At 42.8% G+C, this 16,288-nt stretch overlaps 1 protein-coding gene across 1 annotated transcript in view; it reads left to right on the top strand.

Annotated features, from left to right (window-relative positions):
• znf407 (zinc finger protein 407) overlaps window positions 1-16,288 on the top strand; it is a 180,571-nt gene that overhangs the window by 58,762 nt on the left and 105,521 nt on the right. Inside the window, exon 5 of the mRNA XM_011473345.3 lies at window positions 6,750-6,824. Within this exon, the coding sequence (XP_011471647.1) occupies window positions 6,750-6,824 (75 nt within the window). The remainder of the gene's footprint in view (window positions 1-6,749; window positions 6,825-16,288) is intronic.

Raw genomic sequence — 16,288 nt, forward strand, 5'->3', positions numbered from 1 at the left:
GATCAATTGATTGATTTATTTTGGGGTTTTTGGCACACAAATGTAAGCCTAAAATTGCATTCCTTCATTTTTGTTTATTCAGATTGTTGTGAAGCTGAGCTGGCATCTGGATCTAAACTGTACGGCTGGATAGCTCCTATATTGCTCGCCATTTTTGTTGCATCGGTAATGTCTGAGTTGGGGGTGGGAGGGGCTGTAAGCCAGCAGAAGAGAGTGTAAACAGAGGAATGATGGGAGGTGAAGTCAGTCTCACACAACTCAGAGGTCAATTTCTGATGAACTCCTGCTGCTCTGCAGAAACTATCTTCTGGAAAACTACACAAGTTTTTTGATTTGGCCTAAAAACAGCCTCATCATAATCCAAAGACCACTGGGATGATCGGAGTGGGACTTTAAATTGTTCCTCTGAGCCCAAGTGGTAATGATGCAAAGATGGCCTCCTGCTAGCGGCGAAGCTATGAGGGGAAGGGGGGCAGCTGTCCCTCCAGCTAAACGCCCCCCCCCCCCCCCCCCCCCCCCAACACACACACACAAACTTCCCACTCAATTAATGAGTCAATATTAGTGTTACTATTGACAAAGATTTGACAATTATCACCACAAGCTTCTTTAAGCAATGCAAAAACAACAGAAGCCATATTCAAAATGAAATCTTGAGCCCCTCAAGTTAAGAGCTACGCCCCTGTATTGTGTCTGCTGGTCCCTCTGAGCCGTCAGCAGCCTGGCGGGGGCCACAATCTGTGCTGTGTCCTCGCTATGGCAAGAGGAATCTCTGATGAAATCGTATCAATAATAACTCAGTAATAAACAAGTTTGAACTACCTATTTTTGATCCTTTCATTTGCAAAAACCTTCCACTCTGCTGTTGTCATCTGTGAGTCTTGGTCCCCCCCCCCCATATAAAATGCTCTAGCTCTGCCCCTGCTTGCTGCTTCAGTCCAGGCCATCTCAACTCCTGGTGCATCTTTAGGTCTGGTATTTAGAGCCCTCAGTTTCCACATGAGCAAATTTTACTCTGGATTTACAGTAGCCCCCCCCCCCACTGCCACCCCACCCAACGCATTGCCGGAGGCTGGCTAATATAACACCCAGAAGCCTTCCTTTCTCCATCCTCGTTGGTGACGTCTTCCTGATAGAAAAGCAGCTGCTCTGTCTGTCAATAGATGTCTTATCTCTCCACGTTTTGTTCCTGTCTGTTTATCTGTCTGTCTGACACGTCGGCAGCTGTCTCGGCGCTCCAGGGTTGCTGTCAGCCAAGTGTTGCTTTCTGTTCTTCTGTCAGTTCACCTGCCTGTCACACTGTCTCAGATTAGACATGTCAACTCACTTCCAGCTTTTCCACTTCTTCAGGATGACTTTGAGAGAAAAACAAACAAACAATCAAGGAAGACACTTGTAATGTTTACTGTGAAGAGCGAATTAGTTATGACAATGTGAAATGTTCCCTTTCATTTTATGGATTTTCTTCTTTGGTGTTAAATTTAGCATTTGGGTTCACATTATAAGTACTTTAATATGATCTGTGTTTGTTCAACAACATCAGAGAATGGTGATGCCGAGCCTTTTCATTGATCCTAGCATCTAAATATAGAAATATACTTATTATTTAAGTCCAACGCTGACAAACGGGGGAAGCAGAGAATGGAATTGCAGAGGGCAGGTAGAGACTGACAGAAATGTGGATAGACTCACCTGAACACCAGAGATGGAGGTGTTGTTCTGAAGGGAGGGGGGTGGAAGATGGAAGTAAGGGGAGATGAAGGGGGTGGGTGGGAATATGCAGAGGGGAGCTACCTGCTGCTGATGGAAGTCAGAGTCAGTGAAGGATGGAGGGCAATCCAGCTGTGACATTAAAGCAGCAGGTGGGGGCCATCATTAGAGGGGGCACAGGAGGCTAGATGAGCCCCCACACACCAGCCATGTCTTTGGGGCTGAGTGGACCTTCTGACTGTGTGTGTGCACTCATCCACACATCACACAGGAAAACAGTTCCACAACTTCTGAGCTCGTCCTCCAGCACTATCATTTGCTGCTTCACTTTCTATCAGAGGTTTCTCTAAAGTGGTGGGGGCTGGACGCTCTGGTTTGTCTGGCAGCTACCTCCTTTTAGACATCTGTTGTGAAAGTGCCGGGCGGATGTTTGTTTGGTTTGAGGTAAAAAACGCTTTTTTTCTCATCAGCTTTCATGTTAGGAACCCACCAGGAAACAAAATGATACCACTTAACCTGCTAATCTCATTCTTTGTGGTGGGTAGCGACAGTCCTGGATAAACACTGTGTTCAGGGTGTTCTGTGTGGCACATGACCAGTGTCTATTTACACGCTTATGAGTTTCTATAATTATGAGTTTTTGACTTTTGTTCGATTTAAATATGCACTTTTTTTGTCTGTGAGCTGATAACTTTGTCTTCTTTCAGTCGTTCCCCCTATGGGAGTAAGTCAAGTCAAGAGATTCTTCACTATCGTGTTTCTTAAAGACCCACTCTGATGAAAAATGTGTTTTTTGGGTGTTTTTAACGTGTTCTTGTGGCATTTTCTCATGATGGAGGACATGAACTAAGAAAATCAGGCTTAGAATGTATATCAGAGTATTTCTGTATTCAAATGATTTTGAACTGCAGGAGCAGATGACAAAATGCTGTTTGAAAAAGAGCTTGTTTGTGACCTAGAAAATACGCTTTGGTGGCCACAAGCTTCCTGCTCCAAGCTCTCAGCAACAGGGAGGGTAAGAGGGGGCGGGGTTACCCTGTAACAAGCTCCGCCCTCAACTCTGAGGTTAATGTCCAAGGAACTACTGTCACTCTGCAGAAACTAAGTCCTAGAAAACAACAGTTTTTTTGTTTGTCATGGTTAAAAACGGCATGATTGTAATTAATATGAAGATCACAGGGGGTGCTTTAAAAAAAGATGAAAGATGATTGGGGTGGGACTTCAAGACTGCAGGACTGTGGCAGAACTTGGTTTAGTGTTGACTGCTCAACAGTCATAGAGGATCAATGGATACAACTCTGAGCCAGAAACGACACAAATAACTTCAGAAAGCTGGTTACGCACAACTTGTTTGACCCACCTCTGGCATGCTTCATGCACCGGCTGATGGGCTTCCACAATTTGGGGGTGTGGCATGATGGCGTGCCTAAGCCAAACCTCGCTTCAGGCTTCTTCTTAGATCTCCCATCGCTTCTGCATCTTTAGATGGGTCTATCCAGGAACACCATTAGGCAAATAAAGTTGTTTGTATCAAATATTGACATGGTATCTCTTCATCATCAGGCGTGCGGGAGGGAAGAAAAAGAGAAAGATTGTAACTGTGGGTAATTGAGCCATGTCTCCCCTGCTTATCGGTAAAGCTCCGGCACGTCACGGACCTAACGAGCTGTGGCGCGCCGATTAGTCTGAAGGGAAAGTCGAACGTGAAACACCAGAGCCTCCGTCTTTCTTTTCCCTTTTCTTTCTTCCTTTTTTTCATATCTGCAATGGATATTATGAGCCTCCCCGGAGGGCAGAGGCACAGCCTTATTAGTTCAATTCATGAGGGAAAAGAGAATTGATATGGATGAATGGCATGTTAGAGGATCCCTTTGTTACAATAACCATCCAGGCTGACGGCTTAGGTTGGCGATGAAGCTCAAGGCGGCAGGGCAGCAAACTGAAGCCCTGACCTGGATGTACACATACCAAGGGCGGCGGCCTGATCACACTCAAACAAACACTTTGGTCCCGTTAGCATGTTAATACTTTTTTTTTGCTGGTCTGCAAATGAAGATCAGGAACTTTTAGAGAAACATTTATCAGTCATATTATATCAAGTGTCAGATAATCCCAACGTGTGATCAGCCCCTCCGTTCTCTGTGAGTTTCTAGTCTTCCTTCTGTGCGTGGCTGTTCAGAGCTGCTGTTGTTGTGCATGTTTGTGAATAATAACCCTGCATTGTGCATGCGTGCATCTGCGTGTGCGCACAGCCCCCTTTTCTGGCTGTCTCCACGGGGCATTAACCAGCTCGCACCGGTGCCACTCCGAAAGTAATCCGGTCTAAAAAAGAGCAGAAAAAATAGTGAGATAACAATCTCACAACATGCCAGTTTGATTTGTACCCTTTGCTATCAAAGAATGCTAATTAAAATCATATTTTGCATAAGTCTTGTCTTTCATCCACATATGCAAATTGCCCCTGTTGCCTTTCAGCACTCTGTAATTAGGTTTATGAAGGACAGCTGTAATACATAATTAACAGAAATGTTTGCAAGCTCTTCTCCCTCCCTTTTTCCTGCACGTCTAAACACGACTTGAACAAGCGAAAGTGTTCCAGGGTTTTGTTTTCCACTCAAACATATTGAGAAGTTGTTTCACAAAAACCCAAATGATGCTGTTTGTTATTTGTGGAAGGCGGTGTCAGTCAGTCGAGCGAAGGAGCTCAGCATTCTGATCTCTCCATCCTCTCTGATTGGAATGTACATGATTTAGTCGTCCGCTTGCTCCCAGTTTAACTCCGAGGCAGCTTTCTGGACGGCTGGATGAGTTGAGTTGGAGTGGATTGAGAAAAATCTGGAATGATGGTAATGAGGCAAAGCACTGGAACGCGCTTGAATATTTATATGTTGGTGCAAGTCGGCCTGAGGGTCGTCGATGTCAGGCGGGACTTGGGGGCCGCGAGGGGATGAAGGAAACAGACATGTGTGTGTCCGGGCGTCAGGGGGGCCGGCTGTGAAAAGAGGAGGACAACAGCTGACATTCCGACATAAATGGTGCAATAATTAGCTTCATAAAAGACGGACTGAGTGAGAACGAAGGCTTCGGGAGAGCTCACATGGGTTTGCATGAGAACAAGTCAAGAAGTGTTCACTTTGGAAAAGAAAAGAAACGACAAAGACCAGAGAAGGAGGAGAGGAAGGGCCAGCTCTGATTAGGTTCGTGCAGCGACAGTGCCAATGCACGTGGGTTCAACTCCCTCCAACTCTTTCATGTAGCTTCCTCTTCGGTTCCAAGATGTGGTCCCTGTCTCTCAGTTGCACCATAATGGGAAGTGATGGGTGCTAAATGAAAAGGCCAGGGGATGAAAACACTGGTGTAGCTGCACGGACGTCAGAGTAGTTAGTCCTGTCATGCATTCATTATGTTTTCAGATGTTGTTTTGGAGACACGGCAAACTCTGAAGCTTCCACAGATCCAGAACAATGTGGTCACAACAAAGCAATGCTTTGAATATGGCGGATTTTTGTAAGACTTTATCTACGCTGCTGCTTTGTGTATTGCTGGTACATGTTTTTTCAAATACCTGAATATTTGGATGTAGGCCTCTGCAGAATATCAGGGATACTTTGCTGATTGTTTCATGTAATGAAACATTTTTGAAGTTGTGTTTCACAAATGCTTTCTTCCTTCCTTCTCCAGTCTTTTGCATAAAGGAGAAATCGTTTGACTCCAGATCTTCCTCATAATAGATTATACATTTTTTTATGAAATGCGAATAGAAACTGACAGACAATTGGTTCTTACACAGTTCCGTTCTTTTGTCGTGTACAGCGTTCCCTCGCTGTTGTACTTCACCTTTTGTGGTCTCTGTTTTGCAGATATTTTTAATTGCAATTTTGCTTTTTTTTTTCTGCAGTGCACTTTATTCTGAGTCCTGATTGGCTGTTGACCTTGTCAAGCCATCAATCTTATCCGTGCTGTGTCTCCTGTCCGGACATTTTTGCATACGTTCTCAACCTCGTGCAGATCTTTGTTTTCATCCAATAATAATGGACTTTATTTTCTGTTAAATTGTAAACTTTAAGAGTTAAACCAAAGAGAGAAAATATGAAAATGTTCATTTCTGTCTGAAAAAAGGGTATGAAGTGTGAGGGGTTCACAGCCTTAAAACATCTGTATTCCTGCTAACGGGTTATTTTTAAAACGTAACTCTTGCGGTAAATGATGGAACATTGTATTTTTCATCACAGATTTTACCTCCATGCTTGGGTTGCAGTTATCCCTGTTGCTGATTAGCTGGAAACAGTGGTTTTCAGTTTTTGACAAGGAAGGTAGTAAAGCACTATATATGCACCATTTACCGTTAGAGTTTTTGATTGAAAGCCGGTGACAGACAGGAAGGGATGGTTGGGAAACCAGCTGGTAGTGGATCTCTGGTACCACGACTGTAGAAATGCCCCATAGTATTGGCAAAAATGTTGATTTTCTTCAAGAAAACATTTGTCCTGTGATATTCTGTAAGTCAACAGATCCTCCTTGCTAATCACCATAACATCTCATAGGTTAAGGTTAGCCTTCTTTTATGTCGATGGCTGTGGTGCAGAGGTCAAGCAGTTGACCTCTGAGTGGAAGGTCGCAGATTTGGTTCCCCACTTGCCCGCCCATGTGTCAAAGTGTCCTTGGGCAAGACATTGAAGCTCACGTTGCTGTTGGTAGTTAGCTAATGTTAGCCACCATCAGTGTGTAAATGTGTGTGTTGTGTGTGTGTGTGTGTGTGATTAGGACTGTGACTGTTAAGTCCTTTGGGCCTTTTAAGAAGGTAGTAAAGCCCTATATAAGTATATGCCTCTTACCAATTGTCATTTACCATACCACAAAGCACAAGCTAAGTCAGGTCTATGGAGACTCTTGGTTCTTAATCTGGTTAAATATTGCAGAGTGGAGCTCTTGATTTGGCAGACAAGCATCTTTTTTAGACTTTCCACACGTGTGTGTAGCATTGATCACAGGTTTGAATGCATCACCTCTTTCACTCATCTGCTCCTTTTGTTTTATAGATGGGCTTTTGTGATGAAGAAACATCTCAGCACCCACCTGCTGGGGAAACACGGAGTCGGCCAGCGTAAAGAAAGGTAAATCCAACACATGCAAGTGCATTCTTTCTGATCTGTAATCTGCAGTCCAGGCTGGGCCTGCTTTCTGTCGTGTTTTCAGCACATACAAAAGACGTTTTTGTTTGTTTCTGAGTTTCAGTTAAGGAACTTTATCTGCCAAACAGAAGAGCCTTTTAAAGTAATTTCTGCAACCTGACTGACATGTTTAAGGCGAGTGATTCAAGTCTGGAAGATGACTGCATCAAGTCTTTGCAGACCTTTTAAGCCAACGATCCCCATTTTTAAAATATCCAGTTAGAAAAACTTCAAGATCCTTTAATCGGCTTTCACTTCTTCTGTCTGATTCATCCCATTTTCTGACAAACTTTATTTTGCTTTCGTCCTCATTTTTAATGCTTTCGCTCTTCTGTTTGGGATGACTCGGGTTTCTTTTACCGTGCGACTGTATGAGTGTCTGCAGTTCTGTGTGCTCAGCCCTGTCTGTCAGCAGCAGAGCCCTGCTGTCAGTCTGCGAGTGTTTGTGTGTGAAAGATGAGCAGATGAAGTTGTGAAGGCCCCCCCTCAACCCTGACAAGCCAAAATGAGACGTTAAACACCCGTCAATCTGTCAAGCCAGTCGCTGAAATAGAAGCAGACCTGCTTTTTCATGGCTCCACAGGCAGATTGATGCTTTTGACAACATGCTGGATTAGATGTGACAACTGGCTTCAGATAGAGAATCAAGCAGCCCAGCCAGATACCTTTCCATCTCTCCAGCATCAACTAAATTCCTACTGTCAGCTGCTCATCTGCATCAGATGAAAACAAATCCTGGCGTCCTCAGCTGCCTGATGTCTTTGTCATTTTTGGTTTTGTTCTGCAACCTTTGTGTATCCACAGACTTTGACAGCTTCATCTTTTTCTGCGCTGACTTCATTTTCCATTGACTCAAAAGAGTATTTGAGGTTTGAGTAACACACCAGTATGACCCATTCACTGTTGAAACTAACAGAAGAATAGTCAGCCTGACCTTGGATTAACAGGAAGAACCTAGATAGAGTGGTCTTTCCTCACATACAGCTCTTACCTGTGGCATAAAGGAACAGAAGCACTGAGACTCAGATTGCAGCATTGCAGCTGCTTCAATTTTAGAGATAATCAAAGGTAGTCATTATATTTGAGTTTATTTAGGGAAAAAACATTTACTGTATATGGACTGAGTGACCGCTTCCCCTGGCATTCCAAACAGGAAGTACTTCTATTAAGAAATCAACAGCTTTGTATTTTTCAAAATAACCATTCTTGTGCCGCTACATTTTTCAGAATATTCCTGATAACCCTTTTTTTCATGATATTTTTTCTTTATTGCAAGTTATTCAAGTTATAAACTGACCAATCAGATGCCTCAATAAAAGTTTGTAATGCCTGCTGGCCTCCCACATTCAAAACATTTGACCGATCCCAGTTCACTGATGACGTTTGGCTCCAACTTGGTGACGTTTATATTGTGAAAAGAAATGTGACTGGATTGACATCATTTTTGGTGGGGCTGGATGGATTGAGTTGGAGTGGAGCCATTTTTTATGGGAGATAAAATGTGTTTAGTTCTCTTTTACAGTCATTGGGAAAAAAAACTGAAGAGGGTTTTGAACTGAAAAATCTATGCTGATGGTCACGATGGTTAAATGAAGCATCAGTTGGGAGAGAAAGTTCACATCTTGCCAGATGATGAAGGTAAAGTTTGTTTTAAAAAAGCCAGCGCATTGATACAGAACATTTAAGGTTTGTGACCGGAACTTCTTTTTTAGACGTGCTGTAATCACTGTGGGATATCACTTCTTAATCCACAGCCGGCAGCCAATCAGAATCGAGAATTCCCCCTGATCATGGTAGAACAACTGATATAATATAACCTAGAATCTGATGTTCATGCATGTTGATGCCTGTAACCTCTTAAGAGGTTAAAAAAAATCCCATATCCTCCAAATAAAACAACCAAAACTTAGAAATGTTTCTATTGAAAAGAGCCAGTCAAGAATAATTTTTAATGGAGATATGAATCATATCTGATCAAAAGTGTTCAATAGTTCTACGGTCACCACACATTCTCCACATGACTACTTATCACCAGTTTTACTAGGTAATAGTTAAACCTTTTTTAGAAGTTGGTAGTTGCATTATTCTTACTTGATTGTTCAAGCTACGTCGCAGAAGTGCTCTGTTAAGTGTTAAATGATAAAGGACGGTTTATAATTTAAAAACAGAAAACTAGATCTGGATCTGATAAATTTGTTCATTAAAAATAAAAAAAACGTTTTTTTTTAATGGTTTATTTTAAGCAATCAAAGCAAGAATAATGCACAATAGAAACCAATACAATCAGCAGTTATACAATCGCACAAAGACGTATAAACCAAAACCAAGTATTTCTTGAACGGGAGTGGAAGGAAGAACACTTATAAAATCTGTTCTACCGTAACCATTTATCATTATCCGGTGCATAACTTCTATCAGACAGAATGTGTTACTAAAGTATCAGATCAGGACTCAAATGACAAATCAAATAACTTGCAATCTGAACGGATTATATTGGAGTTTTTTTGGACACTTTCTTTTAGGTATTGTCTGTACTAATTTTGCCCAAATTGTTTAAAGGCTAATTCTTTGAAATTTTCTGCACATAAGCCTTGTTTTAGGTTTGTAAACAGGTTTTTTCTTTTTTAAGTTGTCTACTTATCCAGTTTGCTTACATTCTATACTTTGTTTTTTTTATCCCTTTTACTGTGTCATCTTTTGAATGTTTTAGTATATGCAACTAAAAATATGAGAGCATTTAGAGCAGTTAAAACAATCACAAGTTAGGCTGAAGACAATAGAAGAGCAGCCAAAACACAGACTTTTCTAATGCTGTCACTGTGAGGGCTGACTGCAGACCCTTTGCTCTGCCCTGGGCTGTTATTTAAGGAGAACGACAAACTGCCCCATCCTGCACCTGCAAGCTGCCAGCCTCATATTTTGCATCTCCTCGTCACTCATTGTTTTTATGTCACTTTTTTGCACACGTTTAAACATGTGCAGATGCATGCATGTGGGAAGGCACACACACACGGGCTGGGACGCACACACACATGTGCAGGGACACACACAGTCCCCCTGCACGTGCACTTAGAGGACGACAGCCACAAGGTTTGTTCTATTTAAACCTGTAAAACACTGTGTCATCATTTTTGTGACAGTCCTGCAGACAGAATTTATCTCATCATTAATTAACCATCATATTTCCAACACACTGCAGCTTAATTAGCACAAGGTCATTGGGGAGGGCCTATTAAGTGGAACAAATTTGGGCAAGTGTAAGAGAGGAGGCAGAGGACGGAGGCTGGAAGAGAGAACGAGGAGAGGAGGAAGGAGATGGAGAGATGGGGTGACAAAGAGATGGACAGAGTAGTGAAGATGAAAGAAAGAAAAGGGTGTGTTTGTGTGAGACTGCGAGTGAGTGGTTGGGTTGGATCTGACAGTGATTGATAACTGCACTGGTTTTGAAAGCTCAGACCTGGAGACTGGGACGGGAGCTGAGGGAGAAGGAGAGGATGGGGGATTGTGTGGGTGTGTGTGCAGGGAGTGTATCTGAACCGGTAACTGGGGACCAGTTCTGGGAGGGGTGGTGAGTTGAGAGGCAATGGGGGTTGTTGGGGGGAGCCAATTGCAAACATATGCTGGCTGGCAGGCGGTGGAGAGATGGATTGCGGTGGGACAGTGTCAGAGAGGCAGTTTCATCACCATCTCTGCAGCTCTGCTCACCAGGTATTTTTAGAACACATGGGAGATCTGTTAGTCAAAGGAAGAGGAGGAGGCGGAGGTGGAGGAGGAAGAAAGGGCCTCACCAGCCGTACCATACACCAGGCTCCACTTTGCCAAATCTGTCTGGGACCTCAAAGACCAAGCTATTTTGGGTGGCTCTCCATGAGGAGGATAGAGTCGCATAGAGCTGACAATTTTTTAGTGTCAATATTCAAATATAGGTAATCAGTTTAGCTTGGACCGCCCCCGTAGTCTGGGTGCTGCTGCAGGAACATCCCAGCCGTTCAAATCCTGAATCTGGATGGTTTGGGTTAAGGTACCAGGAGACACCCACCAAAAATGTGAAGCTTTATTTTCCTTTTGTATTTAAAAAAACAATAAAAATGTATTGTATTTTATTTTTTAGGAAGCTGTCAAATTGACAAAATTATTTAAAAAATCAAACAGTATATTAGGCTGAGCTGATTATTAATTTCATTTCTTTATATTATAAACACATTCTTGCACTTCTTAAGGTTTATAATAAAAACAGTCTGACTTTTCATAGAATTAGCTTTTTAATTTTTATTATTTTTTAAACATATTTATTACCAGGACAATCAGTTGAGAACAGTTTTGCATTTACAGTAATGACCTGGCAAGAGTTTAGCATTTAAGTCTTTTTTTTTTTAGATATTTTTGAGGCTCTCATTTGAATCTTAAGACGAGCACAATATGTGGAAATATCAAATGCATAAAAACTGATAGAAATAAAGAAATAGAGTTAAAAAAGTTATCATAAATATCTAAATATTTAAACAAAAACAGTCTCAGTGCAGATGGACACCAGTAGAAGAGCAGACAGTACAGTCTATAATGAGAATAAGAATAATAAAAAAATATTTTGAAATTCCTTCCAAGTTGGTCTAGTGATCTCAAAAAGGAATTGAGCAATTTTGGAAAATAGATGGACGGGTTGATGGATGATGGGTTGATCCAGAGTCCTGCCAATAAAAAAAAAATCTACTTTGTATTTCTCCTCCTTTTGGTTTGTATTTCCATCCTTTATCGCCAACCAAAAGGCTTAGGGTTAGGGAATCTAGGAATTTCAGATTCACTTTCCTAATAGATCAGTTAAGATGAAATCTTTTAGAAAAGTGACGTTACAGCCTTACTTCAAGCTTAAAACAAATTGTATTGCTTTTAAAGCTCAAGCGTGACGGCTCAGCCTCCTGCTTGAGGTGAATGAAGGTCTGAACCTCAACCAAAAGTCTCACCACGTCCACGCTCAAAGCTGGTTGGTGTTTCAGGGGCACACTCACCAAACCACACAGCGGGCCCCACCTGGCACAACCGTCTAATGTATTTAAATGAAATTCTGTTAATATGAGGGGTAAAAAAACATACATGTGCGAAACCAGGACACTGTGTCTCATCACAATCACTTCCAAGTAATGAACAGTGGACATGGGAGGCTGGCGCTGGTCAGATCTGACTTTAAATAAAAGGCTAATATTAGCCCCGTACATTGTTCGAACCCCAGCGGGGAAAAGAGGAAGATAAATCGAAGGGGAAGAAGGGTGAGACGACAGACTCCAGCTATCTGACAGGTTCTGGGTGAGAGGGAGGCAGAGAGAGCTGAACTGTTATAAAGTGACACAACTAGGTCTTCGTCTCAGTCACACCACCACTCCTCACTGCAGGCACTGAGCGGAGATGAGGGCTTTTTGTCCTTTTATCCGCCTGCATGTGTGTGCTGTCACACACAAGTACACTCAGAGGCACGCGTGTCCTCCCAGGTTTAAACAACCTGCCTGTGTTTAGCACACGTCTCGGCTTGCATTGATCTGAAAGGGTTTTTATTGCAACATTTTGCAAAAAGCAAAAACATATTTGAGTTTTTTATACTTCAATAATCTGGAGCAGACATTTAGTTAACTGCTGGAGAAATAAAAAGGTCTTTAAAATCCTAAAGAGCATAACCATATTTTCATTAAGAACAGATTTTCTGCTTTTAAACTGAGAAGGGCGTCTACCTATTCAAGTTATAGTCTGCACATTGTTGACCAGTGCAGAAACAAAACTCTTCCTAGGATGAACCTGGGAAAATATCGTATCCAAAGCATATTGCAACACTTGGCATTCCTTTTTTAAATGACTACTGCATGGTCCGTCAGCTGAATTAAGTCACGTTTGAGGAGCAGAAAGCGTCAATGTTTTCTGAGGACTTGACCTCGGCTTTCTGCTTTGTTTTCTCCCGTCTGGTTAATGCTTGTTCACCCGTCAGTTGCATTAGTCCATTCCCTGTCTTAAAGCCCCGCTCCCATCATCTTTTGATCTATTCTGAAGTGTTTCCAGTGGTCTTTTAATTATGATGATGTTGTTAGGTCTGTTTTCTTGGACATAGTTTGTGCAGAGCGGCAGTAGTTCATCAGAGATTCACCTCTTACTTGTGGGCAGGACTGGGCAGAGTAAGCCGTTCCTAATTCCCATCACCCATGTGTTTAAACGCTCTCCCGCTAGCTTACAGCCCCTCACTCCACAACCTAACATTAGCAGCAGAACAAAGATGACTAGCAATAATGGAGCCGTCCAGTTAAGTGGAGCATGGAAACTGGTTGCCTGCCCAGCATATTTAACTACTACGTCACATAGAAGCTCTTTTTCATCTGCTCCATATTTCCAACTATTTGACTAAAATAGTTTTCTTTGTATTTGTCCTTCGTCATGAGAATAATGCCAAGAACATGTTAAAAACACCATTATCATCAATGCGGGTCTTTAATCTGGCATTTGCAGCCAAATAAACAAGTTTTTCCTGTAAATGGAGAAGTTTTTGGTCATGATTGACAGCACCAACCTTGACTCAATTGCTTGTAATTACTATTTTAAAAACAGGACAGCAAAAAAAAAAAAAAAAAAAAAAACCTGACCTGTCTTCCATACCTGTTTTTATAGATAATTGTTAAAACGCCGGCCATTTTCAGGCTTGTAATAATAAACTCCAGCAACTAACACACTCATCACTCTTAGAGCTGGACTGCTGACGCGTCTGAAGAAAGGCGTGTTTGTTTAAGGCGGGAGACATGCAGCTGGATTGGTTTCTGCTTGGACATTTTTAATTTGAAGAACTGTTGCTTTAAAGAAAAAAAAAGGGAAAAACATGTGAGCCGTGCACGCTGAGGCTTAAAATCCTGCCGAAGAAAATGGAAAATCATGAAGAAAGGCTCAAAGAGGGAGTCCGAAATAGCAGCCGGGGTGCATGCAGCACAGGTGTGGTGACTCACAAAGTGACAGCGGGGAAATCCAGAGCATCTCAGAGTAAATAAATGCAGTCTTACATTGTTTTAACATTTCTAATGTGTTTGTGTTTAAAGTCACAGTTTTCTTAAGAAGTGTCTGGAGTTTAGTGGGCTGAGCAGCACGACTTAGAAACGAGTTGTCCAGGGTTAAACATCCAGACTGGATAGTTGTCAAGTCATTGGGCAGGACGCAGAACTCCACATTGTTACCAATTGTAAATGTAAGGAGTAGGTCGCTGTAGGTGAAGTGTCCACGAGATTTTTCATTCAGTGGGAGAAGGCAGTAAAACGGACATGCATCACAGTGGATATATCATGTGTCTTGCTGTGGGTTTGGATCGTGTCCAGTCGTGTCCAAGCGACAGGATTGATTTCTGTTTTGCTGTGGTCAGTTGTATTTCTGCGCCTTGACTGAGCGGACATCTGGCTCCGCACCGCCGGGCTGCGGGCTTTCGGCCTCGTCCCAGCATGCAGTGCAGCGCGGCCATATTGCCCCGGTGCAGAGGGCCGAGGCCGTCCAGGCTGGACGGGGGGAGCGAGGGCGGAAGAGCCCTGCCTGGAGGCAGCATGGCTGCAATATGGACCACAGCGAGCAGGTAGGGGTCAAATCACACAGAAACGTGCAGCCACGGTGTGTGTGTTAGGGAGCGAAAAAATTACCAGAGTGACGGAAAGATAAAAAGCAGATAAAGACACCTCCCTGATTCATTATAGTAAATCCTTTCCTCTTAATTATTGATAATGAATCAGCTCTTTAATCTTTCTTTTTCTTCCTTCCCTTATCTGCCTGTGTCAGCACTACAGCTCTGGCGTTGGGTGGTAAGGCCTAGTTTTCAGCCACCCAAGGGCAGCAGTCAATAACATCCTGTGCTACTTTTAAAATAACGGAGATGCAAAAGCAGCACCCGGACATTAGTACTATATCAGCTGTGTGTAGACCAGAGCGCACAAAACGCACGTGTTTTTCTGGGGGAAAGCCTGGTCAACACACATCCGCAATCTCAGCTCAACCCAACAAGCTGAGTTTGTGTTCTTCCCCTCATTTCCCAGAGGTCTGTGCTTGGAGAGGCCTCACACCTCCAGCTCACCTTTGTGCTTGCTGCCTGCTTGTTTGAACAGCAGCCAGCCCTGTTTACCGCGCTCAAGTCTTTATAGCAATGGAACACTTGCAGAATGAGGGATTGCATTAATATCGCCGTAAAAATTAAGCGATAATTAAAATTAGTTAGTTTAAAAGCTATCGCGGTCTATAAAATTTTGATTACGGGAAAATGAGATGCATTAAGTTTTTATGCGTCAGCCTGTGCGATTGTTGGGGACAGATTTTTATGCAGTTGTCATGGGCATATGGTGCAGAACGGTGAGCGTGGGTCTGTGAAGGGGAGTGCGTGAGGCAGACCTCTGGAAAGCTGTGAAAATCTCTCCTCCTGTGGTCCTGTAGCAGGTGAGGCGCATCTGTCACCTAAAAGTCGGATCAGAATTGGTAGGTGGACGATTCAGCATTGCAGCTTGAAGGCCTCTTGTCAGTAAATCTGCAGCAGCAGTTCATCTTCTCAAAGTGTTCTCCTCATCTGGAGCGCCCTTCCAACAGTCCTCTCGGCTGGCGGACTCTCTCCTCCCCCTTGAGAATGATCTCACCAACAGGCCGACTGACATTACTCAAACAGAAGAGAACAGACAACGTGCACATTTCACCTCCGCATTCCTCCTAACAGCCTGTGGCACCAAAGCAGGCAGTCGTACCGTGACACACTTGTGCGGCTACCTGTTGACAGCTGTAGACACTCTGCACGCTGGGACTGCAGAAAAACTGGCCTGCTTTTCCCCCGATTGAAACATCAGACTGTCACTGCAGAAATGGATGTTGCCAGGCATCACTAATGAACCAATTAATCAATGAATTAGCTGAGCAGCGATTGAATTAATGCGAGCTGGATGGCCAAGCGGCAGTCGTGGATATATCCTGGGGAAGGTGATTAACACACACACAGAACAGGCAGCGATCAGCAAGGCTGCCATTAAGTTGCACAACTTCCTGAACTTTTCTCTTCCCGACTAAATATGGAACAACTTAATTCATTTTATTTTTTTTATGAGCTAGAGTAACATTATCATATGTTTCCATATGGCTGCACAGTGATGCCATTATACTGTAAAACTGTTTGCAGCAGACTTTCATGTGTCTCTGGTACAGAAGATGGATGGAAGGATTTTTGTGGGCTGTCCTCTGACACAAATAAAAATCAGAAATTATTCTTTTCAGAGCTTATGAAAACAATGCATAAAAATACAATCTGTCCAAACCTATGGTGCAATTTCACGTTCACAAATATAAGCAGCTCTGACTCTGTTTATAGGTTTTTTTAATACGCTTTTGCAGCTTTAGCATATTATTTCTAAATATGTGTACCGCTAAAGTTA

The sequence above is a fragment of the Oryzias latipes genome, chromosome 16, assembly GCF_002234675.1.
Source record: "Oryzias latipes chromosome 16, ASM223467v1".
Classification (NCBI taxonomy): Eukaryota; Metazoa; Chordata; class Actinopteri; order Beloniformes; family Adrianichthyidae; genus Oryzias; species Oryzias latipes.